At 42.8% G+C, this 16603-nt stretch overlaps 2 protein-coding genes across 6 annotated transcripts; both read right to left on the bottom strand.

Moving 5' to 3' along the window:
- Positions 1–2592: 2592 nt before the first annotated feature.
- LOC123426569 (probable phosphoribosylformylglycinamidine synthase, chloroplastic/mitochondrial) lies at positions 2593–12384 on the bottom strand. 5 transcript variants are annotated; one of them, XR_006622276.1, is made up of 5 exons: positions 12180–12384; positions 11450–11555; positions 6910–11114; positions 4959–5064; positions 3405–3766 (listed from the first exon to the last, which is right to left on the bottom strand). XR_006622276.1 is itself a non-coding variant. In XM_045110428.1 (4 exons), exons 2-3 carry the CDS (start codon positions 11513–11515, stop codon positions 6915–6917), a joined length of 4266 nt encoding a protein of 1421 aa, XP_044966363.1. In that variant the 5' UTR covers positions 11516–11555; positions 12180–12384; the 3' UTR covers positions 2593–3074; positions 6910–6914. The 5 variants fall into 5 exon arrangements, 3 of the variants coding, with proteins under 3 accessions (XP_044966363.1, XP_044966361.1, XP_044966360.1); XR_006622277.1 differs by having other exon boundaries at positions 3405–3769; XM_045110428.1 differs by lacking the exons at positions 3405–3766; positions 4959–5064 and adding an exon at positions 2593–3074.
- Positions 12385–15546: 3162 nt separating this feature from the next.
- On the bottom strand, positions 15547–16363 carry LOC123426570 (histone H2A.Z-specific chaperone CHZ1-like). Its single transcript, XM_045110429.1, has one exon. It carries the CDS (start codon positions 16251–16253, stop codon positions 15774–15776), a length of 480 nt encoding a protein of 159 aa, XP_044966364.1. The 5' UTR covers positions 16254–16363; the 3' UTR covers positions 15547–15773.
- Positions 16364–16603: the final 240 nt, after the last annotated feature.

A 16603-nucleotide genomic window follows, 5' to 3' on the forward strand; every position in this document is an offset into this window, starting at 1 on the left:
TAGATTGGTATTCCAATCAATTCATTAGGGAGCCCTCCAATACAAACATTAAAAAAACATTAAGGTAATGGTGCATCTCCAACTAACCTAAGGCAGGTCCTACTAGTAGGATAACTACACAGCAACTTGTGCCTCCTCTAGTCCGCTAGCTAGGACATCCATGGATTAAGAAATGAAATGGTTACGTTCGTGGTACGACTTAACCAATCAATTGCAGAGCTAAAAAAAAAAGATACTCCTACTGCATACGCTATTCTGATTGCAGTTAAAGCAAGTACAATAAGGTACAATCATCAGACTGTAAGGATTAAAATACTATATTTTTGCTGAGTTGGATGAGAGAGAAGAGGAGAGAGAAGGGAAGCGGGCTCTTCGTGAAGAGCTAGCTCTAACACGTGCTCCTAGGTGCTTTATGAGAATGAAAGGTGTGTCATATATGATAAAAGTAGTATTCTTGTATAGTTAACTATTATACAAGCCAGCAGTTGGCTATACTATTAACCATGTTCTTACAGCAGTAGTAGTAGTACCCTGGCCTTGTGATATTCCAAAAATAAGATGATGCTCGGTCGATCACACCAATCAGATGAAATGTAAGCATATGGAATATCCTCCCCAACTATTCACCTCAGTGAAGAACCCTGAGGACTGGGTCTACACTGCATGTTTTACTTTTACCTTGTTTAACTTCTTATACATATTGTATTACCCGTTGTATTACTCAACAATATTTAGAACCCAGTGGATCCAAAACATGCTACCAAAAGAAGTAAGGAGATGAAGAATTGATGCACAATGTGGGTCCCAAGATCAAGGAAAATCAGGAGCTAGCCCAATTGGATAGAAATGGTGCTCAGATGATCCACCATCACCGCATCATGCCCATCCAGCTCAAGCTCTTTCAACGGCACATCAAAAACAGATGACAGAGCGGGAGCGGGAGCACGAGCATGAGACGACTCACCAGCCTCTCTATCCATATGGCTTATGGGGGCGGGGGCAGGAGTTATTCCGTGAGGCCCAGTTCCAATCATGTGCACAGGCAAAGGACCACCCAAGAGAGAGAAAGGCAAAGATTTACCCATTCATCTCTCATCTCTAGTCCATACTGATCACTTGACCAGCAACCAAGGACAACTTTTCTGTTTTGACATATCAGGCTAAGAAAATTCGAAATTGACCTCACTTTCAAACAAAAAAAATCTAATCTAATCTATTTTCGTGACGCCAACATCCCTCGCGTCTGGTTTGTATGGAAGACGCCAAGGTCCCTAGCGTTTGGCACGGGTCTGCATGACCGGCTGACCGCTAAGTCTCTGACATGGCAAAGGACCAGCCGTCAAGGACCCTGACGTTTGGTACCGAACGTCGGAGACCTTGGCGTCTGGTCTAGCAGATCACGCAATTTTTTTAATAATATGTGTCACGTCATCCAGACGCCAAGACACGGGGCGTTTGATATCAGACGCACCGGGTTCAGCCGATCATGCTAGCCCGTACCAGACGCCAGAGACCTTGGCGTCTCCCATACAAATCAGACGTCAGGAATGTTGGCATCACGAAAAGAGGTTATATTGACTTTTTTTTTTAAAGTGAGGTCAGTTCTGAATTTTTTTAGCGTTATAGGTTAAAACAGAAAAATTACCCGCAACCAACCAAACCAAGGACTCTAGATAGATCAACAGAATGACGCACAAAAGAGTGAGAAGAAGAAGATAGAAACAGTGTTGATTGACGGATGGATAGAGGCGTATCAATTAGGAACACATGGCGTGGCCCTGGGCAAATAATGGATGCTCACCGGGAATAAATGGCTGTGGCTGGCTGCTCCTTCCATCCACGAAAAGGAGGGAACACATGCGGCATTACCTTCATGTCTGCACATCGAGAAGCCACTAATGTAGCTGAGGGGCCACGGCGAGATTCACGAAACTGACCGCCGAGCGAGACAGATGACAAGGGGCCTTGGCTGTAAAGGGCATCGCATCGCCTTTAGTCATGTAGCATGCCATGTCCTCTTCATCAATGCTGGAGTGCGTCACCAGCCATGCTTAGTGAGTGTCTAATGATGTGATGATCCTCTCTATCTCCTTTCCAATCAACTCAAACATAAGTTTCTCGCTAGGGTTTGACTAATCCCTTTTTTTTTGCCAGGTGGACCTATCAATGAAAAGATACGCAATCTTTCAGTATTTGCAAGAAAAAAAAGATAAACTGACAAGAATCATATTTCCACAAGCTACTGTAGTCTCCTACATGTAGACTATTTTTTTTCTGAAATACACACGAGTGTGTGTATCATTCATTAAAGAAGGACAGAGACAAGACTCCCGAAGTCCACAATTTTACAATGTTTGGCATCACAGAACGGGCTAACCGTCCACATCCGTCCTATATATGTAGACTAACGGAGAGACTGATAACACAAAGGCACTATGCAAGCAAATCCATGTTCCACACAACTGAATGCCATATCCGGTGACCTGGTTCCAGCTTTAACTTCTTGCTAGGTGTGAGATTGTTGGATACATGATTACTGGCCTGAACCTGTTAGAAGCTGAAAATACCCTAAAAGTACTTGTTTCAAAAAGGTTTTTGGACTCAGGTAGGTACAGTATTTTCGTAAATCCGGAGTCCGAGAATAAGCTTAGTACAATTTTGTACTAGAGTTAGTACAAAGTTGAGACAGTTATTTTGGGACGGAGAGAGTACTTGCTAAGAGAAATGTCTACAGAAATACGCGGAACACATAATTTGCTATAATGGTAGGGTTGCCGTTGACTAAAATCAGTATCATGTGTAAAGAAAAAACACCCAGATGGCTGCTGGTGAAAACAAGGGAGCAGAAAAGTTATGACAGCCGATATGCTGGTAAAAGAGGGATGATTGAAGTGAGTACACAATGATTATGCGGCGTAATCATTCTGTACTGTGCTCACTTCAATCAGCCCTCTTTTATGCCATGTTTCCGATTCCAAGGACCGCAACAGTTGAAGCATCACGAACAAATCACCTAGGGGCATAGCATTCCCATCAATGTCTTCTCAGCCAGGAGCCACTCTTCATGGTTGAACCTGAGAATTTGGATCATAACAATTCGCCGGAGCAGCGGCAGATCAGCGTCAGAAAAGGTATGCATAGGAAACTGAATGTCAACCAATAAAACTAGGCAAGAATCTAACTTATGTCAAAAAAATCAAAATAGTATGTTACTCCCTCCGTTCCTAAATATAAATCTTTTTAGAGATTCCACTAGGGGACTACATACGAAGCCAAATGAGTGAATCTACACTCTAATGTATGTCTATATACATTCGTATGTAGTTTCCTAGTGGAAACTCTTAAAAGACTTATATTTAGGAACGGAGTGAGTAGATAATAACTTAGATAGAAATCTCCAGGAATTTCAGAATAACCCTTTAGAGAGCTTCTTTTGGTACTGTCTACAGAATAGAAGATATCAGTACGAGCTTTAACTAAGCAGAACATTAGAGGGGCTGGAAATCCGGTATACAAAATAGATATTAACTGTTCAACCATGGTCTGAGCAGAACCGTTGACAACACTTATTATAGCAGGGTACTATAATAAGCCTGATTATTGCAAATCATGACGGTAGCCCTAGTATTGCTACAAATCATGCTGGGAGAAGCTCTAGCAACTGAACAGACATTATTGGGTTATCCACGCTGAACTCCCGAAGAGAAAATGTCCATCCAGGTCCCTGTGGGCAGGATGCTGTGTAGCACCAGCGACCACCAATTTTCTTCTTGCAGAAAAAAAAGACCATATTAGCAACACATTTACTCGATTTTTACTTTTGCATCTAGAAGGGAAAAAGAAAAAACCAACATGACTCCCATCTTTCGAACACCACAGCATAGCACATCATGGAGGGGATTTATTCTGTAGACCCTATTTCAATCATGTGCCCTATACATCACCAACAAAGAGCTTTTTAATATGGTCCCAGTTGAGCAATCAGCAATGGATAGAAGCCAGTGTACCAGCTGAAGCTAGGGATGTCAAAAGCTCCAATACATGTATACAGTATTTGTGTACACATATACAGTAATCTATAGCTGGATTTTGTTTGCTAATTCTTTTATGTGTTGTCGCTTGACATCACAGTTTAGGCGTTGCATCGCCACTGATAGAAGCACATCCACTATTGAGTGGTCAGTAGCAGTCAGTTTTGGAAGTACATCAATTAGCCACAACTAGCAGCAATACCAGCAGGGCCGCAGATTATTATGCAGTGCACAGGAATAAACAAGTAACTGTTTTCTCAGTTAAAAAGTTGCATAAAAAAGATCAAACATGGACTTCTAATGGACCTGAAACATCCATATCTAAACCTAATGAATATATTAAACAGCACTTCCAATGACAGATCGATGTCGACCACCTCATTAGACCGAGACATGACTGCAATGTTACCAGATAATAATTTCCATGAGATGGTAATAACTAGCTTTGTTTGCCAGGACATGCATTATCTAGATTCCAGGCCATGCTGAAAAATCTAAAGCTTCTTTCTCCTCAGGAGTCAAACGTTTAGTTTCAAAGTCAATGTAATATAGCATGCATCAAATACCTAAACACCTTATACTAGCTTTATTGATTATAGTCATGTGATTCAATGTGAGTATGAAAACTATTTAAAGGAGAATTGGTAGCACTCGGTGTCTGCTATCTGGAACAATTGGTACATGTACTGGTTGCAAAAAATAGAAAACAGAAAGAAAACACTCCAAAAATAGAGGTTTAACATAGAAGAACAGAAAAATACTAAAAGAAGCACAAATATGTACATCAAATATCCAACAGATTCGCCCAACAAGGATATGTGAAGAAAGATAAAGTAATCTACATAGGTTGCGATGCAACATCACAGGCTAGGCCTGATGAAAACATGCCAGGTGACACAAATAGCCTGAAGGTGCGTCATGACTCACCAGGCTGGCAGCATAAATAGCTCGTTTGACTTATGCTCAATGCAACTGGCAGTGTGATAATGTTAAGTATAAAGCTTCATTTGAATGTTGAGTTATAAGTTTGACCCTAGTCGAGAAAAGTAATTTGGTAAGATGGTGGAGGCTGGGGAAACAATCATGGAAATTGACATGCAAAGTACCGACATAACAAAGTGTATGCTTCTGCAAATCATACACAAAGAATCTAGCTATCAAATCGATAACAAACAGACATGGATTTTACACTGATTGGTGTTAATGTGATAATCACAGTGTACGCATTAGCAACGGACCACCAAACTAATCAAAGATATAGGGACAAGTGCAATGTCCTTAGATCTTAGTATCAAATGCATGAATGTCACAGCACATTCGCCCAGGTCGGGTGCTTGCTGAGTGACGATCCGGGATGGTCAGATTCTGCATGGACTCGGAACGCGTCTGAAACCACCGGACGGGTTTTAGAGGAGCACTGAATACAAACACCTCAAAAATGTTGACAAGGGTCGCTATAATGTATTGTACACTTCTCTGATGGAGATTCACTATCTACAAGTATGTGGTAACTGGCAATACGACAAAGGAACAACACATATGGCTAAACACCAACAGCAATATCAACTAACCTAAACAAGTGCTACACAAGATAGCAATCCATTATTTGGTAACGCAGTTCAACAAATAAGGTTTTACTTTAGCATGGTAAGACTGCATAAGATATCAGACCCATCTATTGCTTGAGCGCATCTCGAGCAGATCCCCCGGTAGTCAGATTTAGGGAGAAAATTTCTGGTTTGGGGGATTAATCCAAGCTAGCAGGTCCCTCAAATTAATCCAAGCTAGCAGGTCCCTCAAACGGTTAGTCCAACAAAACTATAGCTTTTGATCCCACAAAAAGCCACCCTCTAGCCTATTTTTGCTAACATTACACACACGCAGAGAGTATTCTCTTGCAGCACATGGATATGGGTCGATATCATAAAGCTTTACGTAACCAGATGCTAGACTACTACTACTAATATCGATTTTTTTGAAACACGCTACTAATATCGATCACTGGGAGAGAAGCTAGATGATCCGCTGATAGACGCACGCGAGAAGGAAGTCCAAATCAACGAGAAGCAAGCCCAAAGAAGGAAATTTAAGAAGCTTCGCCTTGCACTCCTAGCTGCTGCAATGATTTGGTTCATACTCCATGGATCAGCAGCAACAGTTCCTTCTTGTGGGAGCCATTGCACTGATGATGTTCTTAGTGTAGGCAATTAGCTAGAGAGACGGTACTGTGTTCTTAGTAATATGTACCCTGGATCAGCAGCAACAGTTCTTACTGTGCAACATTATATTTGATATGTATCCTAGATCAAGTTTTGAATCATATATGTTATAAAAATATATGTCCAAATGAAGTTTGTATGCAATCATTTGAAAAGCAAAGGGCAAAAGTTTTTTTTGGGGGGGGGGGGGGGGGGGGGGTAAGTTTCGGGGGATCTGTTATATGAAGTTTAATCCCCTAAAAAATACTCCCTCAGTAAAGTAATACTGTATACTGTATAAGAACGTTTAGATGAATAGCTTTTTAGTGATATAAACGCTCTTATATTACTTTACAGAGGGAGTGACTTTTTAGAGGAATAAGGGATACTATGAGGGATCTGCTAGACATGCCCTAAACAACTAAGCCATGCTTATATTTTTGTTGGCATATACATGCTAGTATTAAAATATACAGCACTAAAACTTCTGACACAAGCAAAATAAGATGTAAATCGGAATTGAGTAAATACCATGACAACCTTAGTTTATGATTCCAAATATGAATTATGCAACATGATGTACTAGTTTACAGCTAGCAACAGAGGAACCTTTTTTTAACAGAGGAACTACTTACATAGAGACCAAAACAAGGAGAAAATGTTTCAGGAGTCAGGTTTACCTGCTCTATGAACACCATTCTCGTGCATTCTGGAACATGCGCAGCCAAGGACTCGGACCACCCTTCTCAACCTGCCATTCCTTGGGGTACCATGGATATTGCCACATCATGAAGGAACGCTCTGGGTGTGGCATCATAGCAAGGTGCCTTCCATTAGGAGAACAAAGGGCCGCGATACCAAGAGGAGAACCATTAGGGTTAAAAGGATAGACTTCAGTGGCATTGTTAGCATCATCACAATATCTCAGAGGAGCCAAATTAGAGTTCACAACACCAGATAAAACATTTTCATCTGGGAACAAGGCTCTCCCTTCACCATGAGCAGCCCAAATGCCCAAGGTAGAGCCTTCCATTCCTCTGAACATTATAGCAGGAGACTCCCCTATGGCCACACTGGTAAACCGGCACTCAAAACGGCCAGATTCGTTGTGAATGAACCTCGGCTGGGCCATATCTCCACCTGCACCAAGAGAACCTCCGATATCTGGTCCTGGCACCCAACCGAGAAGGGCCATGAGCTGACAGCCGTTGCACACTCCAATGCTGAATGTATCTGGCCTATTGTAGAACTCCTGGAACTGCTGTATGAGGGGCAGGTTGAACCTAATAGAAGCTGCCCAGCCTTTTGCCGAATCTAGAACGTCAGCATAGCTAAAACCGCCAACAAATGCAATCCCACGGAATTCCATTAGAGAGGCCTTTTGGTTCAAGAGGTCTGACATCGAAATGTCCCATGGTTCAAATCCAGCAGCATGGAATGCAGCAGCCATTTCCCTATCACTGTTGCTCCCTTCTTCGCGAATGATGGCAACTTTCGGTTTAGAGGATGTAGTCAATTGCTCCTTGTCTGTGAATTTGGGGGTGAAAGACAGATGCCACGAAGGAGATGTTCGGCTTTTTAAGCCTTCTTTCTCAAGCTTGACACAAGACTTCAGCCGTTGTAGCTCCTCAAGCTGGAAGCTCGTTTCTTCCCACAAATCCCTGAGGTCTGAAACGCTTTCATTCAGGCACATCTCACCATCAACAACCAGCTCTATCTCTGGTATTGTATTTACTTCTCCTATTACGTTCACAGAGACGCCTGCTGCTTGAAGCTTTTTCTTTACAGCAGCAAGGTCATTTGAGTGAACTTCAATGACAAGACCAAGCTCCTCGGCAAAAAGTGCTTGTAGAAGGCCACTGTCTTTTGAGTCAATGTTGAGGTTGACACCATAGTTGCCAGCAAATGCCATCTCAAGAATAGTAACAATAAGCCCACCATCACTGATGTCATGACCGGCAGAAATAAGACGTTCACCAAGCAATTCCTGAACAGCCTCAAATACTTTCTTCAAGTAAGGAACATCTTCTATGTCTGGGCAGTCATTTCCAATTTGGTCAAACGCCTGTGTGAGAGCAGAACAACCAAGCCGACGTTTTCCTTTAGCCAGGTCAATGTGCAACAAGACACCATCCTTTCCAAGCTTTAAATCTGGAGTGACAGTCAAAGTTATATCAGGACAGGTCACATAAGCACTGATGACAAGATTTCCAGGAGCCTTGACTACCTCACCATCACATTGAGCTGCCATAGAAAGGCTGTCTTTTCCACCATCAATTGCAATACCAAGTTCAATCATGCAGTCAGCCAACGCAACAGCGGCATCATACATATCTGCTCCTTCTCCGTCAAGCTTTGCAGCATACATCCAGTTACCACTTGCTTTCACATCGGCAAGTGATGTAACTTTAGCCCAAACCAGATTGGTCAAGGCCTCCCCAACAGCAAGCCTTGCCATGGCCTTAGGATTAAGTAAACCCTTCATTGGTTGTTCTCCAATGGCACAAGCACCACCTGTCAGATCTGTGTATGTTTGTGCAATCACAGCGACGTCAGCAAGTGGAAGTTGGAGAGGACCAACTGTCTGCTGTTGTGCAACAAGACCTGTCACACACCTGTCAACCTTTGTGGTCAAGAAACGCTTTGAGCATACAGAAGGCAGCTTCAATACTCGCTTAAGAATATCCATCAGCGTGACCTCAGGTGCAATATCTAAGGGCTCACCCAATCGAGAAATTCTCTTAAAATCAAATGTCTTCTGAGGCATATCTCCTAAAACCTTTTCAAGCTGAAGATCAACAACAGGGATGGGAGGAGGAAGGTCATTCAACCTGGCATACTTCACAGCAGCACTGTCGATCAAAACAATCTTTCCACTGCCATCAATTTCACCAAGGACAGCCATTGAAACTCTTTCTCTCTCACAAAGTGACTCCAACAGGCTTCTGCTCTCAGGCTTCACCAACAATGCATCTTGTTCCTGGTATTCAGCACCCCAGATCTCCAAGACAGACAATGTATGATCACCAACGACAATTGAACGGATATCAATTTCAGCACCCTTAGGATAGATTATTTCTTTCACAACATTGCAATTTCCACCAGCACCCTGGTCATGAATGCTGATAATTGGGTTCTTCTCTCCCATTTCTACACATGCCCTGACAACACGATACAGTTTCTGTGACATCTCAGCATCTCCACGCTGCACTGCATTGAAATCAAGCTCTGCGTCGTTCTGTCCACTAACCATACTTGAGGCAGCACCACCACCCATACCAATTCTATATGCTGGACCACCAATCTTCACAACTAACATGCCAATTTCTGGATCCCCCTTCTCTATATGTGCATGATCAATCTGGCCTATCGCTCCACTGAACATTATTGGTTTTAACCACTCTCGACGCTCCCCATTTGGCAACCTCGTACCAAAGCTTCTTGTAAATCCCTGAATCATAGGCTCACCAAACTTGTTACCATAGTCAGAAGCACCATCACTAGCATCAATAAGGATCTGCAAAGGAGAAGCTAAGTTCGATGGGTATGAAAAGGAGGAATCCTCCCAAGGTGCATACAATTCTTCCATTCGAAGATTTCCAACACAATAACCAGCAGTAGAAGCAACGACAAAAGAACCTCTTCCTGTGGCATGTGTGTCTCTTATGCGACCACCTGCACCTGTTTCAGCTCCTGGGTAAGGTGCCACAGCACATGGAAAATTATGGGTTTCTGCTGTGAACAGAATGTCAAGCTCGCGCATCATGAGGGATAACGGTGAAACGGAGCCAGGTAGTGATGGACGTAGATGATTTACTGGGTGTCCTTTTATTGCACTTGAGTTGTCCTTGAAACCAATTACAGAGTTATTAGGGTTGGCCTTCAAGGGGCTCTTCACTAACTGGAACAGAGTACTAGCCATGGTCTCTCCATCTATCACAAGCTTTCCGTTGAAAAACCAATGCCTGCTGTGCTCACTATTGGATTGCGCTATATCAAAAAGTTCCACGGTAGTTGGATTGCGCTTGATGTCGTCTCTGAAGAGGTGGGTGTAGTATTTAATATCTTGTTCATCAAAAGCAAGCCCCATTTTCATATTAATTTCCTCCAATGCTTCCCTTCCCCTTTCAATGACTGGTATAACACTGACAGGTTCTGGAACTACATCTGACCAAAATGATGTGAGCTTGCTAGGATAAACACATTCTGTCATTCTGTCATGAATCAAAGCAACAAAGCTGTTGAGTTGGCTTTCATCAAGTTCTCCACTGCCAGGCTGAAGGTGCAAAAGATATCTTCGAGATCTCTCCAAGCGAGTTACTTCTATTAATGATAGAGCTTTACAAATTGAGACAGCATTGGTCGAGAAAGCAGTTGAAAAAGTCATCCGTGGTCCAACCTCAACAAGGACAGAATAAGGGCTGCTACTAATTTCCTCCTCAAAAAAGCTCCTTGTTTGTAAGTTATCAGGTTCATAAGTTTCTGCAAGGAGCCACTGAAGTGTTGCAAGCTTATCAGACACTAGTGCCTTCTCCAATTCCACATTAAAACATTGCTCGGTCTGTATGTCAATAATATTACAAGAAACTTTTGCCTGAACTTTCCTGAGTAACTCCTCAGTCTCATTGTCTTGAAGTAATGGTTTACGGTAAAAGTGAATAATCCTTGATCTTGACTCCACCTCATCAACTGATGAATCTATCAATGGGCTACTAACGGCCCCATATACTGAAGCATTAGGAGCATGCCTTGGTTGCTTATTTGAAACAGTAACTCTCTGTTTAGGTAGCCTACAAACATGCCGTAGGTCCAAGCAGTGTCGAACCACTCGTGATCTTCTCAACCAAGGATTTCTTGCAGAGATGAAACCAGGTCTTTGTTTTCCCTAAGCAGAGATACATATAATAAGTGCATGGAAAGTTTAAATATAGAAAAGAGAAGCACAAGTAAAGTAGATACTAAGCCCTCTGTTGATTTATGTAAGGCACAGTTTGACTTTCTAAACCTGAACTTTGACCATAGATTTCGCATACAATACTTTTCATAGTTACATTACAGAATCACAGTCGCTGGCAAATGTGGTGGAATACGATAATACGAACCCAACAGTATCACTTTTGTGTAATATAACTCGGGTAGGCATAACTGTTGGTCAAAGAAGGATGATGAAACTGTACCCAATAGAAATCAATTGACAACGTGATTTAACTGGGTGCATACCATATTACTAGGAAAACATTGAAGGCGCAGCATGCTGGCTCCTGTTATTTCCCCAGGAGATGCCATATTTCAGATAATCCTGAGAGATAATAGACACTCCCAAAACCTGTAATGCATGGAAGAGTAAATCAGCTACTGAACATAACTGAAATTTGTTCTAGTAGGTAGTACGAAAGTATAGACATTATATTTTATATCATCTGCAGGTGGTGAGACCAATAATTCCTGTCATCACATATTTTAACCATGTATGCTAAAGGCTTTGCGTATACGCGTACACACGCCAAGACCAAAATCCTTGCATATGGATATTGTTAACCGGTTCAAACAAGGGCTCAGCAAATTCTGTCCACTGCCGGCATAATAACATCAAAAGATGAGCGGTGCATATCAGATGACTGACATTTTGCGCACCGAACAGGAAGCGTTCAGCACGAGAAAGAAAAATTTACTGCTGCGCGTGGCATGAAATCTTATGTTCGGCTTGCCTTATTGCACGAACCCAGTGGACGAGCGCTTAGTGGAACCCCAGAATCTAGCATCACCCCCCGTCGGTTGAAGTGTTGAACTACCAGTTTTCTTCTCATACAGGCTACATGCCTACAGCTGATAGTCCATCACACGGCGAGCAAAACCCACAACAAGCTGGCCAGATTGGAGTATCCATCCCGGGAAGGAAGCTTTGTGTTAGATTGAACTGAGAACGAGGCATCGAGATTGAGAGGCCAACCTGGCTGTATCCTGCAGACCAGCACGCAGTCGGCGGCCGCCGAACTCGCCGCGCCCGTGTCCTTGGCTGCGCGCCCTCGCTTCCTTGCCGGGTCTCGCGCGAGGTCGCCGCGCCAGAAAGTGGCACAGAGCACGAGGACAGCACTAGCGCGAGGGGCGGCGGCGAGAAGGGTGTCCTCCTCCGCTCGTTTTACCTTTCTTTTTTTCCCTCTTCGATTCGATGGAATCGTTTTCCTTTCTCCCCTATCCTGTAGGAATAACTTCCCTTTCATTTTCTAGGCATATTATTCCGGATAGCCCCTTTGCCCGTATGGACTCCACTGATATGTGTCACATGTATAACAATTACTCTTTCCGTTTTTAAATCTAAGTTTTTTAAAAATATATATTAAGGACTATATACGAACAAAATGAATGAATCTACATCCTAATACATATCTATATGCATTCGTATGTAGTTTGTAATAAAATCTTTGAAAAGACTTATATTTAAAAACGAATGAAGTAGTAAATACATAGGTGCTATTGTATTCATGTTTCAGCAAGTTACTTCAAAAATCTAAACTATGGAAGATGACTGAATATATATTCCAACACTTCTCTCACGTCTATGCTCCTTTGGAGTTTATGACGTGAGTAGCGGAAATTGGTGTAGGCCACAAATGATTATTATGTTTATTGGGTCTTAAACTTTGAACTTTTGGTTGTAAGTTTAAGTTTATGCACCTAATCAATTCATCAATCAGTCTGAACTATGAGGAAGGACCGGACATTATACCCCCCTCCCCCCAACCCACACACACGTCTATGCTGTGGGGCAGGCGGGATATTATACTCCAACACGTACAACACATGTTAGGGCTAGTTCTTTTGGCGTTTAAAAAAATAAGTTGCCTTTTACTAGCTTTTTCCATAAACCATCTATCTCATTCAATGAGGCTTTTGGATATGGAATAACTAATTTAGAAGTCTCAAAAAATTTAGAGAATGGCTTGTTCTTTAAGCTGGAGAGAGGTAGCTTATTTTTTAAGCCGCCCAAAAAATGGCCCTTAGTATTGAAATTTATTACAAGATATCATTTACACGTTAATTAGAATATTAACATATAAATTTATGTTTATGTATTAAGTAGAAATAACAATTACGCATTAATTATATAAAAAATTATTGATATTTGGCATGGTAATTTTTTGCAGATGATATTTTGTAGCCTAATATTAATTGCACACTAAACATGTTGAACACTCACCACTGGAAACATATTAATTCAAATGAAAATAAAACATTGATCTACTGTTGAAGATACTGAAGCAGGGATGGCTTCCAGCGGAGAAAAGGGAGCAGCAACTTCAAGCGAAGAAGGGAGATTGCTGACGCTCCTGTTCACCACAACCAAGGGGGCGGGGGTGTCACTACAGATCACGAGTGGACTACTCAGTTGAGAAAAGGAAGGGGGGCAAGTCTAGCGTTGCTATTCAAATACCAATCGATACAGAGCATTTTGGATTTTGTGAAGCACCGTTTACGATGTATTGGAACTGAAACCGGCCCAACCCAAACACAATGTAACGTCTTCGTGAGCCAGTGTAATCGGAAGACAGCAAAAAAGTGCCGTACCAAACACATCGTCATATTATTCTTGAAGTGTACTCAGATACTACAAACTGAACAATGAAGCAAATGGGCAATGATACTATCTTAAACCCATTCTCATGTTGAATGACATTACAAATCAGTAGGCAAAAGCAAATGTGACCAAAACAATGATGAAAGTAGCACTGAATGTCAGCCAAACGCAAAGAGATAACAGTAAAATCTGAGATAAAAGCAACAGTGTGACAAAATATTGTCATTGGTGTGAAGGAGCACTGAAATGTCAGCATAAAAGCATGGAGATGTACACAGAAAGCAGAAATTACCATTAACACAAAAATGAGGTCGGCAACATCTATACAAGTGATAACAGTTTCTCTGATATACTCAGCCTACTTCTTATATTGAACAGACAAAAAAGCTCAACAACCACATATATTAGTTAGATACAGCACAGACACCAATTTCTAGCTACAAGGTAATGTAGCACTCATGGACGATTGCATAGCTAGAGTCAAGAGTTACACTCTATGACGCGTTCACTTATTTGCATCACTGATTCAGGTGACAACATACTTATGGAACTGTGGCACACTACTGACATGTAGATGACAAGTTTATGGTTTATCATTAATGTAACACAACTGACTACACAAGCATCAGTCCTGTATAGTTTCATGCCCTTGCGCAACTGCCTTTTGCAAGAACATGCCACACAATGTCCTTGCCCATGCATGTTCTACCTTTCTAAATTAGCAATATGACAACTTTTTTTATAAGCGACTAAAAATGCAAGTTCTATGAGATAAATCCATTAGGTATCTAAAATAACTGAAATTAAGGCAAATACTTGGTATGTGTAAAAGGCAATGCCCAGTACACTAGAAGCATCACAAGTAACTGCTTTTCTATTATCCAATCATGAACCATTCTAACTTTCTAACCAAGTTAGGAATACAATGATAGCTACCATCGCTATGAATTGTAGTGCTCGAGATGGGTTACAAAGCACTTTGAGTAACAGGAGAACAGATACTTCAACCATTTTTAAGGGCACGGCTAGCTGAACAGTGGTGTCAGGGCTCAATAGACAGCAAGAAAAAAGAACTCACCATGCATGACCTAAAGGGTGCAACTACCAACTACCTGAGCAATCTAGGTTGAATCAACATTAAAAGAAAAGGCAGAGGACAATCTACAACATATCACACAAATAAGAAAGCACGACATTAGAAATGCACAGTTAGGATAACCACAGCACACTGCATACCCTGGCTTAGTCCTATAAGTAGTACACGCCAGAAGATGCAATATTGTTCCCTGACCAATTAAAGGCTAACCCCAACAAAACAACATACATGCTTGAACCTTTTCAGAAATGCTCAGATATGACCTGTTGAGTAACATAGTGACTACAAATGATACTTCCTCCGTTCCATAATTATTGTCGTGGTTTTAATTCAAATTTGACCTAAAATCACAAAGGATTATGGAAAGGAGGGAGTAGTATACCTAACTGGACACGTTTAAGGCCGACAGTTCTAGAACAAAATTGCAATGCATCAATCAAGGACAGCATAAGGCCCTCCAAGCTGTGAATGTGTGAAATCAGGACAATGTTATTCAATTGCAATTGCAAGCAAGACTACAGCTATGTCTACCTGATACAGAACATTCCAACATAGAAGGCGCAATCCACATGCACATCCAAGTCCAAGCACACAGCATGAATAGATCTAATTATCTCAGCGAGAAAGACCAAGGTTGCAGAAACATAATCCAGAAGCACCAGCAGTGATACCTGTTTACTTGATAAAAACACTTAAATTAGGCGATACCTGCGAAATTAAACGTTGATAGTGCATAAGTTCGATAACTAAAGGCCTAAACTGGATGCAATCGCAGAAATGCACTTCCACAAGGGAACAGTTCATAGAAACATTTCTGTGCATCACAAGCGCGAGACGAAGGGATTGCCTAGCGAGTTAGTCGAGCTGCGACCCTAGTCGCTCTCCTCCCCGTCGCCGCTCTCCTCCCCGGGAGCCATGTCGACGTCCGAGTCCTCATCGTCCTCGTCATCCTCCGCTGCCTCCTCTGGTCGCACCAGGTACGCCCCAGGCTGTGCTGGGGCACAGCGGCGGGTCCGAGACGGCAGGATGTTGTTGAGGTCGACCTCGGAGAGGGGATCCTCACATAAGCCGTCACTCTCGTCGCCATCTCCCTCGACCTCCTCGTCGTCGCTTTCCTCGTCATCGCTTTCCTCGCCGCCTTCTTCCTCCTCATCGACCACCATCTTGCCCTTCCCCTTGTCCGCGACCCGGGCCTTGGCCTCGGCGGCGGCCTCCTCGTCGGTGCCGGGGCGGGCGGCCTTGGCTGGTGGGTCGACGGGAGAGATCTCGGAGTCGGTGTCCGTCTTACGCTTGGCCGGGGATGGGAAGGGTTCGGTGGCCGCAGGCTGGGACTGGCCGTCGGCGGTCGCCATCGTGGAGGCGGGAGCGGGAGAGGGAGAGGGAGAGGGAGCTAGGGTTTAAGGACGCGGGGAGGGTGCGAGAGAAATGGAGAGGAGAGGGCGTGGCGTAAAGCCGTGGCCCAATGCCGCCGTGACGGAAAGGGGCGACGCCAGAGAGAGAGAGAGGGTGCAGGGAGATGGGCCTGACATGGGCTTACAATGTATTGTTGGGCCTAGACAAGGTTTTCATTTCTCCGGTACAACTTTTTCCGAGCGCTGACTATTTCTTTTTTCAGAAAACGTTTTTATAAATGGAAACTCAGAGCATCTATACACGGGCTCCCTAAACTGAGACAGACAGCTCGGCCAGTGCCATGTCACAA

This window comes from Hordeum vulgare, chromosome 2H (assembly GCF_904849725.1).
Source record: "Hordeum vulgare subsp. vulgare chromosome 2H, MorexV3_pseudomolecules_assembly, whole genome shotgun sequence".
Lineage (NCBI taxonomy): Eukaryota > Viridiplantae > Streptophyta > Magnoliopsida > Poales > Poaceae > Hordeum > Hordeum vulgare.